The sequence below is a fragment of the Aspergillus candidus genome (genome assembly GCF_002847045.1).
Source record: "Aspergillus candidus strain CBS 102.13 unplaced genomic scaffold BDW47scaffold_12, whole genome shotgun sequence".
Classification (NCBI taxonomy): domain Eukaryota; kingdom Fungi; phylum Ascomycota; class Eurotiomycetes; order Eurotiales; family Aspergillaceae; genus Aspergillus; species Aspergillus candidus.
In genome coordinates, this window is record NW_020194017.1 from 427,344 (window position 1) to 445,463 (window position 18,120).

The 18,120-nt window shown below is 54.3% G+C and overlaps 6 protein-coding genes across 6 annotated transcripts; 3 read left to right on the plus strand and 3 right to left on the minus strand.

The window, feature by feature from the left end:
* Positions 1 to 705: 705 nt before the first annotated feature.
* Positions 706 to 1,827, minus strand: BDW47DRAFT_130859 (BTB/POZ domain-containing protein; the record flags this gene model as incomplete). The annotated part of the gene is made up of 1 exon (XM_024817187.1): positions 706 to 1,827. The coding sequence occupies one exon, from the start codon at positions 1,825 to 1,827 to the stop codon at positions 706 to 708; it is 1,122 nt and encodes a 373-aa protein (XP_024673730.1).
* A 479-nt stretch (positions 1,828 to 2,306) lies between these two features.
* On the minus strand, positions 2,307 to 7,363 carry cef1 (putative cell division control protein (Cdc5); the record flags this gene model as incomplete). Its single annotated transcript, XM_024814942.1, has 9 exons — positions 2,307 to 2,465; positions 2,688 to 3,835; positions 3,873 to 3,925; positions 3,977 to 4,041; positions 4,253 to 4,276; positions 4,813 to 6,748; positions 6,821 to 7,164; positions 7,244 to 7,277; positions 7,338 to 7,363. The coding sequence occupies 9 exons, from the start codon at positions 7,361 to 7,363 to the stop codon at positions 2,307 to 2,309; spliced, it is 3,789 nt and encodes a 1,262-aa protein (XP_024673731.1).
* Positions 7,364 to 7,711: 348 nt separating this feature from the next.
* On the plus strand, positions 7,712 to 9,221 carry BDW47DRAFT_102970 (ribosome biogenesis protein NOP53). The gene is made up of 3 exons (XM_024811964.1): positions 7,712 to 7,883; positions 7,944 to 8,876; positions 8,930 to 9,221. The coding sequence occupies exons 1-3, from the start codon at positions 7,750 to 7,752 to the stop codon at positions 9,144 to 9,146; spliced, it is 1,284 nt and encodes a 427-aa protein (XP_024673732.1). The 5' UTR covers positions 7,712 to 7,749; the 3' UTR covers positions 9,147 to 9,221.
* A 344-nt stretch (positions 9,222 to 9,565) lies between these two features.
* Positions 9,566 to 10,172, plus strand: BDW47DRAFT_124397 (ribonuclease H2 subunit C; the record flags this gene model as incomplete). Its single annotated transcript, XM_024816245.1, has 3 exons — positions 9,566 to 9,722; positions 9,793 to 10,073; positions 10,131 to 10,172. The coding sequence occupies 3 exons, from the start codon at positions 9,566 to 9,568 to the stop codon at positions 10,170 to 10,172; spliced, it is 480 nt and encodes a 159-aa protein (XP_024673733.1).
* Positions 10,173 to 10,779: 607 nt separating this feature from the next.
* Positions 10,780 to 11,947, plus strand: BDW47DRAFT_11984 (ubiquitin carboxyl-terminal hydrolase). Its single transcript, XM_024815407.1, has 2 exons — positions 10,780 to 10,861; positions 10,918 to 11,947. The coding sequence occupies exons 1-2, from the start codon at positions 10,813 to 10,815 to the stop codon at positions 11,616 to 11,618; spliced, it is 750 nt and encodes a 249-aa protein (XP_024673734.1). The 5' UTR covers positions 10,780 to 10,812; the 3' UTR covers positions 11,619 to 11,947.
* A 2,092-nt stretch (positions 11,948 to 14,039) lies between these two features.
* Positions 14,040 to 17,991, minus strand: BDW47DRAFT_11994 (putative RNA binding protein Jsn1). Its single transcript, XM_024815420.1, has 3 exons — positions 17,633 to 17,991; positions 14,263 to 17,557; positions 14,040 to 14,197 (listed from the first exon to the last, which is right to left on the minus strand). The coding sequence occupies exons 1-3, from the start codon at positions 17,872 to 17,874 to the stop codon at positions 14,192 to 14,194; spliced, it is 3,543 nt and encodes a 1,180-aa protein (XP_024673735.1). The 5' UTR covers positions 17,875 to 17,991; the 3' UTR covers positions 14,040 to 14,191.
* Between the last annotated feature and the right edge of the window lie 129 nt (positions 17,992 to 18,120).

Consider the following 18,120-nt stretch of genomic DNA (forward strand, 5'->3'; position numbering starts at 1 on the left):
CAAAGTGAGAGGACTTGCTTTCGAACCGTGTCAATGAGCAGGCAAGTATGGCGTTCTCGATTAAAGTCTTCACGGAAGCATTTCCTGGCTATATAAGATAAGAGATTGTGTGTGAGCGTGTGTGTATCTGATGGACTTGCTTGAAGAGCTGAACTTTACCTATCTTCCCATCTTACGTACTTACCTATCTACCTATCTACCTATCTACCTAGAAGACTTTTCTAGGAGTGTTACCAGTCTGTAGTGATATTACAAGTGTCCTAGGAATATTACCAATCCTGTGATAATATTTTCGTTACTGGTATAAGTATCTCCTCCAAGGGTGCCAGCCACGCTCGTTTCAACGAATTCAGAGGAGGAGACGTGTAGAAACGGGCGTCTGCGTGGTTAGGATCCAGAATACTTAGAAGTAACTCGTTGACTTAATGATTCACCTAAATTGAAACCAAGGCCAGTATCTCGGCATGTTTTGGATAGTTCGAAACGCAATACTGAATGTTGTTTCCTTTCTCTCTGAGAAAATATTTTTCAGCCTTTGTCTCGCAATCCCACGCGATCCTTCCTCGGGGTGAAGAGTCATGTCTCATAATTAGCAACAACATTTGCCACGCTCAGAGAAGAACAAGCCGTGGATATATGATTATCTGCGGCGCTGATATCGTTCACTTGAGACCAGAAAGATTGATGAACGTCGGGTTTAAAAAATCAGCCGAAAAAACCGGTATCCCGCGATGGCATCGATCTTCGTTTGTTCAGAGGACGGCTTGCGTTCCAGTCGTCCCATTCTTTCAGTTCCCGTGTGAGACGCTTTATCTCCCTTTCCTTATCTGCAGACAGAGACTCATGTGCAGTCGAAAGTTCGTTTAGCTTTTCCTCTAGTGGATTATTCATAAGTCTTCTCGCAAGCTTCCGGGACAAGTCAATTGTAAATTGCCCTTCTTCAGCCAAAAGTTTTTCAAGGCCGCTCCCGTACATAGCGGTATAGTTCAGCGCAACGAACTGGGAGAGTATGTTTCTCGCAGGGTCTCCTTGAGCACCATAGGCAGATGTCGCGCCGTAGATGAGGGAAATGGATTCCGCAAGCTGCGGACAAAATCCCAGCTGCTTCGTTTGAATAGCAATAAGAATCCTCTTCAGCCGTTGCAAAACATACTGTACTAAGTTATCCACGAGATACCGATGGGCGAATGTATAGACTTTCGCATGAACCAAGACCTCGTTTGGTTCGCCCTCATACGTCGTTTGAGAGGAATCCCCACCTGTTGGAGGGTCGTGCTTGACTGGTATGGATGTTGCAAAGTAGTGGCTCAGCGGGGTTAGGGGACGATCAATCGGGTCTTCAGGCTCGTCGTCTTCAGGCTCGTCGTCTTCAGGCTCGTCGTCTTCAGGCTCGTCGTCTTCAGGCTCGTCGGCTTCAGGTGCTTGCTGCTCATATGCTTCAGGCCTTGCAACAGTATGCTCTGCTGGCACTGTGGCAAGGATACCTGATGATCCTCCTTCATCTGCTCGACTCCCAGGATGTTGTCCCTGTCCCTTCCCAGCATCGCTTTGGGAGCTTTTCTCTGCAAGCTGGACAGGTTTTCTGACATTGTACTCTTGGGTATATAGGAATTGTAGGACGCAACTGATCGTCTGCTCGTCAAAGTCAGTCCAGTCGATTTCCTCTTCTCCACATTCCCGCCAGGGCCCGGTGACTCTGGCATGCAAAGCCGATGAGGCATTTGCCGACAAGGCCTGCCGATGAGCATAGTAGGTCTTTTTGTCGCTGCCAACTCGGATGCGGATGGGAGGCTCGGCGAAAAAGGAACCGCTAGTACAGGGATTCATTGGTAGGCACAATATCTGATCGAGAGAGAGGATTCGCGTAAAACAAGGTGGGTTGAGTGTTTGAAGGAGAGGGCTAGAAGAGAACAGGAGTGTTCTTATAGAACGCGGGGTAAGGTGCCAGCACAGCATGGGCCTTGGGCATTCGATAGCTGGATACACATCAGTAGGAATAGCTTTTGGTATCTAGATGTCTGTACGGGCAAAGATAATAATGATGATGATACATACACTGTGCTACATAGACTGAATGCAGTGCAATGCGAAACAAGAACCACCAACAAAAGAATTGAATATAAGTGATAAAGCCTAAACGAAAAGACACAAAAATAAGAAAGAAAGAGAAAACCAAAGCAAACCCAAACTCCATACATATATCGGGTATCGAAACTCCATCCATCCATCCATAACCTTTCTTATTTTCCTCTCCCCTTCCTTTGATGGAATTTATTATGGTTTTTCTACTTGCATGCTGTGCCGCACTACCAATTCCATGTTCTGGCCGACGCAGCGAAAACAGGTGGTTTCCACTGCAGTCGTGCAGGGTCGATGCTGCGCTTGCCTTTGATTTTTTCTTTCTCGAGGCGTTTCTTGTGCTCTTCGACGACTTGGTCTGTGAGCACTATGACCCAGTTTCCTTTCTGTGGGGTGTTAGTTTGAGTTCTTGTTGGACAGGGGGAAGTAGAGAGAGAGAGAGAGAGAGAGAGAGAGAGAGAGAGAGAGAGAGAGAGAGAGAGAGAGAGAGAGAGAGAGAGAGAGAAAAAAAAAAGAGAGAGAGAGAGAAAGAGAGAAAGGGAGAGAGAGAGAGAGAGAGAGAGAGAGAGAGAGAGAGAGAGAGAGAAGAAGAAGAAAGAGGAACATACGTGATATCTCAACATGTTAAAAACAACAAGTGTCTCGTGGACATCCTTCTCCGTCATGGAAGTCATCGTAGCGAGTTCATTCTCGCTGAAAGCTTCCCGGTGGGGTTCAATAAGCAGTTCCACCAGCGTCTCCCGCCAATACTGTCGGTAACCCAGCAGGCCCAAATCACTGAGCGGTTTCTCAGGCGAGCCGAGTCGCCCCTCTCGCTTGCTGAGCTCGTAGCTGAAGGAGATGAGCAGGCGGCCGAATCCTCGGCGCTGGTACTGCGGGAGCGTGAGGATACAGGCGAGGTTGTAGCCCTCCGCGGAGTCCTTCTCCTTGGAGAAGTATCCGACGAGATGGCAGCCTGTTTCGTCACGGGTGCACATGCAGTAGAAGAGGAAGGGGTCGACGTCGTAGTAGAGGGTCTTGTGGTCTAGGAAGAGTTTGCTGAGAAGACAGAGGTTGCGACACCAGGTGCGCTGGCGACGGCCGTCGACCTCGAAGAAGGAGATGTTGTCGTCGCGGTAGATCTCGTTTCCGGGCGGGTGGACGAGCGTGCATTTTGCGCGGTGGCGCTCGAAGGCGCGGCGGCTGTCGAAGTAGCTGAGGCAGAACTCGTCGATGTAGACCATGTCGACGTCGGAGTAGGAGGCCGGGTAGGGCGAGAAGTACCAGGGCTCGATGTCGAACTTGCCCATTTGGAGACGGTTGAGGTTGCGGACGCGGTGGATTTCCGTCGGGTTCTGTGTCATGCTGCCGCTTGTTCGGAGCCGCTCGAGTTCCTGCTCTCGGGACATCTTGCTCTGTTCTTTCTCGGCTTTGGTCTCGGAGAAGCCGACGTCGATCATGTCGACGTCGTCGGACTCCGGCTTGGGAGTCCCGTCTGAGGAGACGGCTTCTGAGCCACCGATGGAGAGGCGCGGGGTCTCATCGCCGCGGTTCTCTTTCCCGCCCGCCTTGGACGGACGCTGGACTTTCCCGATATTGACATTCTTTCCGGTCAAACGATCAGGAGTGGCAGACACTTCACGGCTCCCGGCTCGAGGGCGCTTCTGTGTGTTCTTGCTGGGGGCCTTGCCGGGCCCTGTTTTCTTCTTCTCTGGCTTCTCGGGCTGAGGCCACTCTACCTCTTGTGATAGATCAAGCCTCCCAGAGTCAACCCATTCTGCGAGAATATGAGCATGAGCAATCCATAGAAATACTCGAGCAACAGAACTCACCATCAAGACGCTTATTGAAGTCGACATAGTGGACGCTGCAATCATTAGCATCCTCGTCTTAGAGTGAAACAAGCAGAAAAACGTACTAAAAACTAGGACCATCTTTCCGCTGTCGAATCGACAAGATCTCCGCCTTTCTCAACTCGCCATCCTACACCATACAGATCAGCAACCGTCCAACCCATATGGAACCCAAAGCGGCAAGTGGATATCACGTGATGTAATATCAAACGAAATCCGCCACCGTAGGGTGCGACAGCGAACTTACCTTCTGCACCATGGCTTTAACACCGATTCTAACAACGAAATCAGCACACGCGACCGATAAAACCGGCTTTAAAAATGCCATATAAAATTTTTACGCTCGAAAAAAGGGATCTAAAAACCTACCGGACGGTATTGAGGGTGGCGAAACCCTTGTCGACAGGGTCGGGCGTGCCCGTGGGCTCCCCGCTGATGCCCATTTTGCTGGGAGATGGATGCTCGATGAAATGAGGGGATTTATGGAATTTATGGATGGAAAGGGGGATGGAAATGGGATGGAAAATGAGGTTGGCGATGATGGCGGATGAAGGAGGTGGACGGGAGGCGGAGACGGTATTGGTGGCGGAGAGACCGCCTTTCTTGGTCTCTGGTTCGTCCGCTTTCGGTAGGGAAGTCAGCTTCATGGGTATAGCACTGTGTAGATCCCACGTAAGGTGTGTACAGGATGAGGTGTATGGGTTGGATTATATGCTGAGATCAAGTACACTATTAATTGATGATTGCCAATTCTAATACCAGTCATACAAGTAGGGAAATCAAGACACTCTGTAGTCAACCTGATATACACGTGGATATAGCCCTAGACAAAGAAAGAAACAACTGGACACGAAACTCAGTAGATTAGAGTCGAATGCCTCCTTCAATGCCATCCATTAACCATCCCCCCCGTCCCAGCAACCAGATCGTCCAACTCATCCTTGCGCGTCCGATAACCCTCTTGCGCCTCGCGCTCTCTCCGCATCACAAATGCAACATCATCCCGCAGCTTCTCCAGACGCCGGGAGACAGCAGACTCCTCTGAGATCTGCAACGTGCGGAACGCATCCAGGTCGCACCTCGACTGCTCCAGGGCGGTATGGGCCTCGACGATCTTGTTCCGAAGCACTTTCGCCCGGTTCTGGTATCCACCGTAATGGAGAGCCAGCTTCTTCTCGAGCTTGTTCCCCCGCTCAGCGGTCGCTATTAACGAGTTCTGTACGTTATCAAAGGCGTCTACCATTCGTTGCTCTTGCTGGTAATCGTCCTCTTCCTCGTCGGCATAGTTGGAGAGACCGGGAAGGCTGCCGGTGTGGGTCGACGACCACTGGTCATCGAAGCCGTTCTGCCATTCTTGCTGCTGCACAGACGAAGTGGCCTCGGCAGCAATCGCGGCGCGGGCCGCGTCGAGTAAGCCATCGTCGAGCTGGGCCAATTTCCGCGGCTTGCCCTCCACCTTGGAGCCGGGGAGCGGGAACTTGCGCGCATCGTTAGCGATGAGAAGGGCGGCCTCCTTGGCGATCAAACCGCCAACGGGATCGGACACACGCGCAGCACGCTCCATCAGGGCGTCGGTGTCGAGTATGCTGGGTCGGGGTAGCGATCGCTGATATACTTGAGACTGACGCAAGAGCTCGGCCCGAGCGGCCGCCTCTCGCGCCTCACGCTCTCTCTGGTCCCGTTCGGCGGCGTCTTCCTCTGTCAGCTCGGTTCCCGGGGCTGGCTCGGCGGATTCCGACGGGAGTTCTTCCAGCTCCCATTCTGTTTCCTTGGGTTTGGGCAGCGCGGACAACCGGCTCCGGATGCTCTGGCGATTAATTTTCATATCTTTCGGGGTGGCCGCGACGAGTTGCCCGGCCTCCATCTCGTTCAGGGCGAAATGATCACGGGGGGTCCGCAGGGGAGTAGCCCCAGGCCCAACTCCACCCGCCACGGGGGTGGCGCCGACCCCGTTGGCCTGTCGGAAGGGTGTTGCCATGGGGTTGGGTGTGACGATCTGCTGACGGCGAGGGGCGATTCCGTCGAACCCGGTCGAGGACCCGCCCTCGTGCAAAGGCGTGTTTTCCCCACCCAGCAAGGACGACTGCGTTTCCGTCAAGGCTCGGATATTTTTGATTTCATTGGCGATGTGATCCTCCTGCGGCGGCGCACGAGGGGTCCGGATCGGAGTCTGGCCGACCATAGGTGTGTAGTTACCAATCAGTCCCCGCGTGGTCTCCTCGTCCGCCGACATCTTGCTGGCACGGTCTCCCGCCATCCCCATCTTGATGATATCCTCCATCTCTCCCTCGCTGACCTGGGGAGTCGGGAGGACCAAAGCCCTTCTCTTGCTGCTCTGTTCGGCCTCACGGATCTTCTGCATCTGACCGGCCCGGGCAGCAGCAGCAGACGAGCTGCCGCCCTTGTCGTTCTTACGCTTTTTGCGCTCCGGATCTTCACCCTGGTCTCCCTTCCGCTTAATCGCCAGCTGCTGTTTCCGGGGATCGAACATTTCTCGCTGCTTTTCATTTCGACCTTCCTCATCCATCGTGTCGTAAAACCCAGGCGCCGCCGGCTTCTCAAACGGAATGTCCGCATTGTAGTCCATTTCGCCCTTCTTGCGGGTCGTGACTTTGATGTTGATGCCGGCATTTTTGAGCTCGCGACGCTTCTGTAGCACGGCCAGTCGTCGAGATTCCTCCAGCTGCCGCTCACGAGCCTTGCGCTTCGCCTTCTTTCCCTGCGTGTTGGCCAGACGCGCTCGAGCTTCACTAAGCATCTCTTTCTCATCTTCATCGAGATCGATCGTATCGGGACGCGCGGGTTTGGACTCCGGATCGGGATCTAATTCACCGGGTCTGTGCTTGTTAGTCTATGCGCTTCACCCAAAACACAACAAGAAGATAAACTGAGCAGAGAATATTCCATACCGTAGTCTCCGAACATCATCCGCACTGGGAGCCGCCGCCTCCGCACCAGACGGACCACCCAGACCCAACTCATCGTTCTCGCGCGCCTCCGCCTCATCCAGCAACTTCTGATAACGCTCAAGACACTGCGTAGCCGTGCGTCCAACGATAGGCGCGATCGTGCGCCACTGGGTGGGCATCAACTTGGCCAGATGCAACAGCTTCTCGTCCTCCTCCCTCGACCATTCGACCTTGCGGATACCGGGGTCCAGCCATTCGATCCATCGCGCTTTGCACTGTTTGGGGGTTTTTCGGTTCAGGAGCGACGAGACACGCGCCCACTGGTTGAGGCCGTACTTGGACACCTTTGACAAGAGAGCGTTAGTAATTTAGATCGCATATTTGCTAGACACTTCGTTATCTGGGATGCTATCGTTGACATACCGCTGCCCGAAGCACTTCATCCTCGATATTAGTCCTAGAAAGCACAATTAGCACGTTGTGTCGTTGACCACAATTTTCGGGGATAGGTCCGTACCAGACACCTCCTTTGACGACCGGCATGGCTGTAAAGCTCAGCTAGCTGTGCTCGTCACTTAACACGGGCCAATGAACCAGGGGATAGACGGAAAGATAAGATGATATCCGACAGCACTGGAATGACAAAAGAGGAAGAAATATACCCCCGGAACTGAATCCACGGTGGTCGCTGTCGATAAGGAACTGACGCGGGTGCAAAAGCGTCTCTTGATCTGATGCGAAGTCCGTGACCACTAGCCGCTCTAGGCGCCGGAGTCGCGGGTTTGTCGCCCCGCGCGGGCTTAGATAAGCAGATCCAGATTTTTGGTCGAAATGGGTGATAGCGTTATCGGGCTTTTTTTTTTCTTCTAAAAAAAAAGAAGCAGAAATTACATCAATTCCGCTGGACTGTCCGGTGGATTTCTACCACGATGTCTGCTCAAATTACTGCTCCGAAGCAATACAGCCAGCCTTCTCGAAAGGGCAAGAAGGCCTGGAGGAAAAATGTGGATATTGACGAGGTTCAGGATGGTTTACGGCTCTTGAAGGATGAAGAAATCAAAGGGTATGAAGTTTGATCTTTACTCTGATACGGACAGAAACTGACGCGCTATGTGGTGACTAGTGGTGTCCTGGCAGAGAAGCCCTCCGATGAACTGTTCACGATCGATAAGTCCGGCGCAGCGGAGATCCGCAAGGCCTACGAGAAACAGCACAAGCCGCTGAAGTCAGACGAGATTCTATCCAAGCGATCAGCCATCCCCGCCGTCGACTCCCGCAAGCGGGTGAACTCCAAGGTGACGGACGGAGTGATCGAGCCCAAGACCAAGAGACAGAAGAGCGACTGGGTGACCCGCAAGGACTGGCTGCGCCTGAAGCAGGTGGCCAAGGAGAACAAGCCTGTGAACCTTACCACGAACAAGCTGTACGATCCTTGGGCGGAGATTGAAGATGAGACGCCAGCAGTGGAGGATCCTCAGTTTGATTACCTGCCAAAGCCTCAGGCCAAGGTGGCTCCTGATACGTTAAAGCGCGCGCCCACCTCTCTCGCCGCTAATGGCAAGCCGGTTCCTGCTGTGCGCACGCCGGGTGCTGGTGTCAGTTACAACCCGTCCTTTGAGGACTGGGACCGACTTCTCCAGGAGAAGGGTCAGCAGGCCGTGGACGATGAGAAGAAGCGCCTGGAGGAGGAGCGCAAGGAGGAAGAAAAGCAGCGCATGATCGAGGAGGCCCAGAATGATAACGGCGAGGCCAAGTCCGACGATGAGAGTGCGTGGGAAGGGTTCGAGAGCGAATACGAGAAGCCCGAATGGCTGAACAAGAAGCGACCCGAGCGCAAGACCAAGACCCAGAGGAATAAGATCAAGAAGCGGAAGGAGGAGGAGCGCAAGGCCCGATGGGAGGCCCAGATGAAGAAGAAGGAAGACCAGCTTGCCCGGGCGGCGATCGGCGAGGTGACGGCCGAGCAGAGAGAGCTGTACCATGCCCAACACTCAAGCGACGAATCAGAAGGCGATGATACCGTCCTGCGACGACGACCTTTGGGAGGAAAGATCCCGTACGTGTCTCTTGTCAATCCCTCACACTTATTCTCCACTAACTTTGTGCCAGGGTCCCTGAGAAGAATCTTGAGGTGGTGCTGCCGGACGAGCTGCAAGATTCCTTGCGCATGTTGAAGCCTGAAGGCAACCTTCTGGACGATCGATTCCGGACATTGATGGTGCAAGGAAAGCTCGAGTCTCGCAAGCCGATAACCCAACCGCGCAAGCCCAGGAGAGAGGTTACGGAGAAATGGGGCTACAAGGATTTCAAGGTTCCGGGGTTGTAGATGCGTCTGGTTTCTTTTCTTTTATATGCTCGTTGCAGTAAATCGTTCGTACATAATATTGGCGATGAATTGATATTACCATTGAATTGGTCTGCTAGTAGTGATAACTTGGTAGTTTGTATCTTGCGGTAGATTGTATTCTCTTGATTTGAGGACCTTCAATTTTGCAGCAGTGATTCGACTTTAAGCACTAACCCCAGCGTTAACTAAGTCTTTCCATCGGAACAAAACATTACATCAATCCACATTTACTTTGATTTTCAAAGTCGATACATGGTCCATAACAGACATAGACACGACTATGAAAATATTACCCAAAACGGAATGGCGCCGGCACTTAACGCGGCCCTCCGTCGCGTCTGCCCCAGATTCGACTCTGCGATCTTCATCGACAAACACCAGACCAAAGCACAGCCATCATGTTCGCCATTCAACCTTCGAAAACACAATCCTCCGAGTCAGAAGTGGACTCCGCTACTCAAAGCTGCACACCCAATGTCCTCCCCTGCCGCATCCACCACAATGGCTCTGTGAAGTCGATAGGCCGGTACTGGAGTCCTGTGGCCGATGAAAAAGGTAGACAGCCCTTCTAAAAGTGTCGATCGATCTTTTAGGTTGCTTTGCACGCAATACTTACAAGGCGCAGATCAAACCAGTCAAACCGCATACTTCCGTGGCCGTAAACTCCGAGGCCGACGCGTTGCCGTCCCGGAGGGATACGAAGGCGTCGTCGCGACCCCAACGGAGCGGACTATCCGGCCGGCGCAGAACAATGCAGTAGATGAAGCTGAACCGGAAGAGCCGGTTAAGGTTCTAGAGAAACAGGCGACGTTTCAAGATGTCATGGTTTGGGGGCATGAGTTCATGCCGGCGGCCGATGATCCTTTTGTTAGGGGGGTTGAGGAGTGGGTGAGATTTGCTGAGGCGGTTAGTTTTTTCTCCCTTGGTTTTGTATAAGGGTCTGGCTAATGATGATATGCTTAGATGCATGGTTCAAGTGGTGGTAACGATAAGAGTTCGGCTTGAATCTCGACCACTAAGTTTACAGCCTGATGCTTCACAGCGGTCTGACACTGCTTTACTACGGTTGTGGTTGGGATTGCGAAATTATACTCTATATCGATAATGAGCTCGCTGGATCGAGCGTGACTACTTTAGAAAATCTCGCGTGGCATTCATCGCCAGCCTTGAACCGAAATCAAAGGGATGCTTGCTGTCATTGCGAAGGAATCCCCTGCCCGCGGTACACTTGCTAGGCCTGGCTTCAGAGAATGGAACCCAGGATAACAGAAACCAGGGCATCAGTCTGCCAAACATATCTATGTGCAAGAGACCATCAACGAGGGCAATGGGACATCCGTTTGAAATTGATGACCCTATGCGAGTTGCCCCAACAGGACAGGCAAACTATATATATGCCGGAGAAATACAATTCAACCTATTGAATATAGGCTCTTTTATATAGATACTCATTCCCCCGTAATATTTGATGTTGTTAGAGTATATAAACGTACTTAACTAGTGAGCTACTGTAGACAAACTACGTAATGCCAAACTCCCCGCACCGCCTCCAGCCCGCAACCCCTCACTCTTCACCACTACAATAAACTTGCCATCAACCACCATCTCATCTCATCACCAATCCACACCACAACAACCACCCAAAATGAGCGACCCAGACGTCCCCAACACCAGCAAGGCCTTCGTGCCCCTCGGTAAGCCACCCCCTCATCCACCCCTCTCGAAGCCAAAACCAAACTAACAACCCCAGAAAACAACCCCGAAGTAATGTCCCACCTAGTCCACCAACTCGGCCTCCCCCCAACCCTAGGCTTCACAGACGTCTTCTCCATCGACGAGCCCGATCTCCTCGCGCTCGTCCCGCGCCCTTCCCACGCCCTCCTCCTCGTCTTCCCTGTCTCCCCCACCTACGAAGCCGGCCGACGCACCGAAGACGCCCCCCTCGCAGAATACACCGGCAGCGGGCCCTCCGAACCCGTAACCTGGTTCAAGCAAACCATCCGCAACGCCTGCGGTCTCATCGGCCTCCTCCACTCCGTCTCCAACGGCGAACCCCGCCGCCACATCCTCCCCGGTTCCGCACTGGACTCCCTCCTCCGCGAGGCGGAGCCACTCCCGCCTGTGGCCCGCGCAGATTTGCTTTACGAGAGCAAGGCGCTGGAAAGCGCGCACGCGGACGCCGCGCGCCTGGGCGACACCGCTGCGCCTGGGGCGGAGGACAGCGTGGACTTGCACTTTGTGGCGTTTGTGAAGGGCGAGGATGGGCGGCTGTGGGAGTTGGATGGGCGAAGAAAGGGCCCGTTGGAGAGGGGGAGGTTGGAGGAGGGGGAGGATGCGTTGAGTGAGAGGGCTCTGGGGCTGGGTGTGAGACGCTTTTTGAAGACGGAGGCGGATGGTGGGAATCCCGATTTGAGGTTTAGTTTGGTTAGTTTGGGGGCTGTTTTTGATTGATCTCTTTCTTTCTTTCTTGTTCAGAGGAGAGGAAAGGAAAGGAATGTTGCTATGTTGTACATGGGAGGAACACCATCGCATCGCATCCTCCCAATCACCAATCTTGTATTTCCATCCTTACTATCCATCCATACAATACACACCTAGATAGGCTATAGCTATAAATCATCCAAATCAGCTGCAGCTGCAGCCCACCAAACATCCTCATTAAACCTCACCACCTCATCCCCACAAGCCCACCACCCAGCCGTCAAATAGCGCGCAAACACCTCCATCGCAGAATACTGACAGTCCACGAAGAACACCCTCTCGAACAACTCTCGAAGATTGGGTTTGCGCGAGTGCACGTCTGGGACGGCTGCTAACACGCGGCGCTTGATGCCATCTTTATTAACATTGTTTAGAGCAGGATCATCATCATCTAAAGCAGAACTAAAAGACCGAAGCGATCCACCACTATCCAATGGAAAACCAGGAAAGCAGCCAATGACAAGCACCTCATACGGCTTCCTCCAAAGCGCATCAACCGGCGAGACGGGCTCACCCGCAGAAGTAATCTTCACCCATATCCACTCCTCGACGACGACGAGGCCTGCGCTTGATAGAGCGGAGTGTGCTGCGGTGCGCGCTTTGGACGAGTTGGTTGTCCAGATTGCGGCTAGAGATGGTGTTGTTTGGTTCTTGGTCTGATTCTGGTTGTAGTTGTGGTTGGAGTTGTGGGTCTCTGGAGAAGGAGAAGAAGAGGAAGAGGGTTGTAATAGGTGTGTTTGAAGGAGAGATTGTATGTATCTCGTTAAGCCATTGCTGTCATTGTGAGCCTGGGTGTGGTAGTGTCCGCTGCGGTGGACGGAGCGGTTTGTCCAGGGCGGGTCGAGGAGGATGAGGTTGAATTTTTGGGTAGGGGGGAGGTTTGGGATGGGATTGTCGTTGTGGTTGGGGTTGGAGAGAGGGAGGTGGGTGGAGAGGAAGGTTGATGAGGGTGGGATTGAATATGTGTGGGTGTGCTTTTTATCATCACCGTCACTATAACCAGTAGTACTACTACGAGTGGTGGTGGTAGTAGTGGTAGTAGCAATAGGAGAAGGAGGACCACCCACACACCCAACCCTCACAGCAGCCTCCTCAGCAGAAGTATTCCTCACCAACACACAACTAACATCCTCCCCAGACCCAAACGCATTGACACCAGGTCCAGGAGAAAGAATCAGCGGCGCTTCAGCCTCATCCCCAAACCCAGACTCAACTCCCTGCCCCAGAGATCCGCACTGGCAGTCATCATGCGCTGCTGCTGCTGCTGCGCGTCTCCTCTTCCGGGGATGCAGCAAGGCTGAGCCATCTCCATTTACCTCTCCCTCTTCCAGCCCACTCCTGGTGGATGCAGTCGGAATCCGCCGCTTCAAACACCACTCCCCACCCTCACCCAAACCCCCCCTCAACTCGCTCATCGCACGCTGCACAACCGGCGCGATAATCTCCCCATGGTAGATTCTCTCGGCGGGTGGAATGCGCGCCAGAACCCTGTTTCTGGCGGCGGGGGTTTTGGGCTCTGGTGTCGTGTATGGTTTGGTTAGAGGTGTGTTGGAGAGGAGGGTTTTGGGGGGTTGTCTTCTTGATATTTGTGGTTTTGTTTGTGAGAGTTGTTGGGGATATTGTTGATGTTGTAGTTGATATTGTAGTTGTAGAGGCGAAAGCTCCTGCGCAAGCGCTATAGAAGTGGGTATATCAACGAGGAAGATCGTGTCTTGTTCGTTGTGGTAGAGGATGGCAGGGGAGGTGGGCGTGTTTTTCATCATCCTCGTCATTCATTGTTGATTGTTTTTATATGCCAATATAGGTACTGTATCTATGGATTGTTGGTCTGATATCAGATAAGAAGATGATTGAAGATATAGCCGGCTGCGGACTTACTTTCCTCCTGTCTGTCTGTATAAACAGGTTGTTGATTGAGATCGGGATGGTATTGTCTGGGATTTGTCTCTATTTACAGGTAGAGTACTACTCCAGAGTTAGTCTTTCGCTGTCCATTAGGGTCGTTTGGATACTACACTACGTTATATCTACGGTATACTACGGGGTACTACGGGGTACTATCAGACATACACAGACCATTGACTCTAATAACCATACATACATGCAAGCCATACACACTCATACTCATACTCATCAGAACCTTCAAAACTCTCACACCCATCCATCTACTCATCCAAAATAATAATAATAATAATGAATAAATAAATAAGGAACCCCTTTGAACGACACCACCATGCATTTCAAAAATAAAACAACAGAAAAAAAAAAACCGGATCACTTTTCTTTTCGCTTCCTATCGCTTTCAACCACCACACACCCCCCATTTTCTTTCCAAGACGATCCAGCGTCGTTCTAGGCGTTAATAAGGGTCATTTCGTGCATATAAACTTGAAAAACCATCCTACTTTCTCCCTGTACCCCCCCCACGGACAAGTTGAATGGGGCACATATCAAAATCGAATGACAGACAGAAAACTTTATACAGAAAATGGAAGTCAAATTCGAAATTAGAAAAAAAAAAAATTTTTGTTTCGTGTGTCACTTTATCGCTGGGTAGATATTAGCCGGATTTCAGGATTGTCGGGGGATCGAAAAGAGAAAAGGGAGGACTTACTCGTCCGCGACGTCCCCCAGCGGACTGTCCTTGGGTCGGCTGAGTTTGCGAATAGAATGGAGGGTACTGATACATCTGGGATGCGCCCATCACAGGACTGAACTGCTGCGGTGCGTAGGGTGGTGGTTGGTTGAGCACGGGTCCCGGGTTCATCGGGGCCGGCGGGGCCTGGCTCGGGATTGACCGGAGGTTCTCGGGCGATCCGCCGGGATAGCCGTAGCCCGGATTGGTCAGAGGTGGGTAGAGACCGGAGGGCGAGACGCCGCGACCTTGCGCAGCCACGTAGGCCTGATACTGCTGGGCCTGCTGGGGAGTGAAAGACATCAACGGATCCTGGCTGAAGCCAGCCCCGCCGATGCCATTCAGCGGGTTCAGAGTGCCCGAGGCACCAAGCCCGTTCAGTCCGTTCACGGCGTACGAATCATACGGCGAGGCGGCGGGTGGCTCGGACCCCACGCCGCGAACGCTGTCCAGATTCGGAGGGAGCATGCCCGGGACGAATTGCCCGTTGTATTGCCGCTCTACGGCCGGCTGGGTGGGGAACCCGGAGTTTCCCTGCCGGGCGTTGGCACGGTGAGAGTGCTTCTCTGAGTTGGACGCGTGGGCTCCGTGATCCCGTCCGTGATGGTTGTCCCGACCACTACTCCGGGAAGACAACCCCACTTCGTCCATCAGGCGCTTGTAGCCCTGGCTGGGGGTGGCCTTCAACTTGGTGAGGACCTTGGACACGTTCTTGACCACCTCGGCGCGCATGGATTCGTCGAAGAAGGGCGTGGTCAGAACCTTGAAGATGAGAGTGGCTCCCGACGTCTGATCGCCGAGGATCTTCTCCAGAACCTCATCGCCGGGGCTGAAGAACAGGGCCTTCAGGACGATCTCCCGAGCCTCGGGCTCGTTCCGCTGGTTGATGACCTTGAGCACGGTCAAGTAGGCGACCTTGTGGGTGCACAGCGGAACCAGGTGAGGGACCAGTCGCGGCGCCAGAACGGTCCGACGGCGTGGGAAGATGCAGGTGTCCAGGAACCAGGTCAGCAGCAAAGCGCCGTTGGCGTTAGTGGCGAGCTGCACGCTGTGGAGGGCGATCGCGGCGGCGAGCATGCGCTGCTGGTCCTTGGTGGCGTAGTGGCTTTCCAAACAGGCCCGCATGGCCCGGGCGCCGAATCGTCCCTGAGCCACCTCCCACATGCGGCTGAGCATGGTCTCAAAGATAAAATCGTTGAACCCGGCGCCGAAGCGAAGGCAGCATTGCAGCACGTAATTTCCGTATTGGTCGAGGAAGAGGGGGACGGTGTACGGGCGAAGAGCATCGACCACCATCTGCTTTTGCGCCGGCGTCTGGGCGACATCGATGATTTTCTGAGCGGCCCAGGTGCCGTTCTTGTGGACGCCGATTTCCGCCATGTGCGGGGCGATCTGCACCAGCATCTGCTCCTTGGTCGACTCCGAGCAATACTCGAAGAGTTTCTGGACGACCGTGTTGCCGAGATAATCCGAGGCAAGCTCCGCGATCTCCGGGAGCATGTCGATGGCGATCTCCTCGATCTCCTGCGGCAGGCACGTTCCGTTGTCGATCCGCTTGCGGATGTCACGGAGGCGGGGGGCATCGAAGATCCGCGTCTGGCTGGGCTCCGGGACGGGGGGGATCTCGTCCTCAAAGGTCCGGAAGGCAATGGCACCTTGGATGCTGGCGGTGATGTTCAGCGCATCCTCCTCGGTCGCTCCGAACTCCTTGACGATCTGCACCATCTCCGGCTGGAGGTCGGGGAGGGCAGGGATCTCCGGCACACCGGCCCCGCCCTCGGAACGTTCGACACTGTCGCCCTTGACGTGGGAATCCGGGGTCGGAGAAGACTGGAGACCATTGGCCCCGGGCGTGCCAGACGCAGAGGTACCGGGAACCTTGGCATATCCGATGCGGACGGGGCCCGCACCGGGGAAGATCTCCTTGCCGTTCAGCAGCGATTTGGCCTGGATGGCACTCTCCAAGCGCTCAAAGTTGACAAAGCCGCAGTTTTTGTGCGTCAGCACACGGGTGGATTCGATCTTGCCATACATGCTGAAGATCGCCTCCAGAGAAGTCACGGTTGTGGAGACGGGAATGCTGCCGATCCACAAGGCGCGGGTTGGACCATCCTGGTTGCTGTCGTCGATCATCTCGCCGGCCGAGCGCATGCCCATGTTGGGCGCACCGCCTCCCAGCTGCAGCAACTGCACGGCCTCGGACAGTTCATCGTACTCGCCGTGCTCGGCGATGTTCAAATCGGCCGCGCTGAAGCTATTTTCGAGGCGCGAGGGGGTGGCGAGATAGTTCCGGATCGACGAGCGCTGAGGAGGAGCCTCCAGAATCCCCGCCGTCCGGGCACGAGGGCGATTGATCGACGGATGGTTGGTGAACGCTTGGACGGCGAGATTGTGCTGGTGGATCTGGGCCTGGGTCGCAGCCAACTGGGCCGCAGTAGCTGCCGCGGACGGCGTGACGGAGCCGGAGGGAATCTGCGAGTAGCGGTTCTCATACTCCAAGTCCTCGTCATCCGCGTATTTTTCTTTGGCATTGACGGAGTAGGACCGGATCCGGTTGTTATTCTTCATCATCGCCAGCTCAGCCAACAATGGTGGCAGGGACGAAGACGGTTGCTGCTGCTGTTGCTGCTGTTGAAGGAGGACGTCCATCGGCGGTCGCACGAGGCCCTGTCCGTGCTGGGGGGGCTCCGCAAGACCCAAGTAGTCCAGCGTTTTCACATCGGTATCGGTCAGGCCATCTCTTGAGAAGGACGACTGGCTCGGGGAGGCGGGACCCTCAGACGACCGGATACTCGAGAGGGTGGTCGCTCGCTCGCGGCCGGTGGACCAGTTGGTCGAAAACAGGGAGTGGCCAAAGGGGCTGGATGATCCTAGGAAGTTGGACCTCTGGGGCATCGAACCGGCACGAAGACGCGACAGAGAGCCGGTTCCGTTGCCGCCCGCCGCGGGCCCGGGTTTGACACCGGCATCGAGCACACCGGAAGGGCGGAAGGGGCTCGTCGACGGCGTGGGCCGGGAGGATTGAGATAGGTAGGGCTGCTGCAGATTCGCCTCGCTGAGGGAATTGACGGGCGAGAATCTCGAGGGGACCGTACCGGCCCTCGCCCTCCGACCAGAGCTACCCACCGGCCCGCTTGAGGTCGGGACCAGATCTGGGAATCCTTCCTGACTCGGGGATTCGGGGATGTTTTCACGCAGGGGGGTGGAGTGGCCACTAGTCGGGGGACCCCAGATACTCGGAGCGACACCTTCCTCTGCTTGGATCTCTCGAGCTCTGCCGGTGAAAAATCAGTCAGTCGACTACCGAGGATAATAATGATAATCGAAGAAAAGTAGAGGAAAGACCTACCGTTTCGAAAACAAGCGAGCTCCGATATCACCGTGCGAAGGGGATCCAGCCCCGATTCTCGCGCTTCCAATTGAACCGGCGGCGCCACTCAGGCTGTTGGCGGATCCGAACGGCGACTTGACGGCGGAGGAGGCCGACAGATCACTGGGCGAGCTGCGCCCCGTGGAGGTCCCGGACATGGGCTGGGTCGTGGGAATGTAGTTGAGGCTCATATGGCCCTCGGGTCGGGACACAGGTAACATTACAGATTATATCCTTCCACCTCAGGTGGGTGGGCACGTATATCCTAGAGAAACTGTTTCGGAGCGCGGAAGTCTAGCTTCGGGGGGGTGTGGTGGGTCAAAAACAGGCAGATGTCGGCTTAACCGGCAATTTGCCCCGAGACAACCAGGTGTTGACAAAACAAAACACTCTCGACAGGAATTCGAAGGTCAGGTGTGAGGAAACGCCCACAGAAGGACCCCAGATGACAGGCAAATGAGTGACCG

Bases quoted from the DNA above. Each gene is read 5' to 3' on its own strand.
- BDW47DRAFT_102970 (XM_024811964.1), top strand. From the start codon at position 7,750: ATGTCTGCTCAAATTACTGCTCCGAAGCAATACAGCCAGCCTTCTCGA. The intron at 7,884-7,943 runs GTATGAAGTTTG...TGTGGTGACTAG, and splicing joins AAGGATGAAGAAATCAAAGG to TGGTGTCCTGGCAGAGAAGC. The intron at 8,877-8,929 runs GTACGTGTCTCT...ACTTTGTGCCAG, and splicing joins CCTTTGGGAGGAAAGATCCC to GGTCCCTGAGAAGAATCTTG.
- BDW47DRAFT_11984 (XM_024815407.1), top strand. From the start codon at position 10,813: ATGAGCGACCCAGACGTCCCCAACACCAGCAAGGCCTTCGTGCCCCTC. The intron at 10,862-10,917 runs GTAAGCCACCCC...TAACAACCCCAG, and splicing joins CAAGGCCTTCGTGCCCCTCG to AAAACAACCCCGAAGTAATG.
- BDW47DRAFT_11994 (XM_024815420.1), bottom strand. From the start codon at position 17,874: ATGTTACCTGTGTCCCGACCCGAGGGCCATATGAGCCTCAACTACATT. The intron at 17,558-17,632 runs GTAGGTCTTTCC...TTTCACCGGCAG, and splicing joins GCTCGCTTGTTTTCGAAACG to AGCTCGAGAGATCCAAGCAG.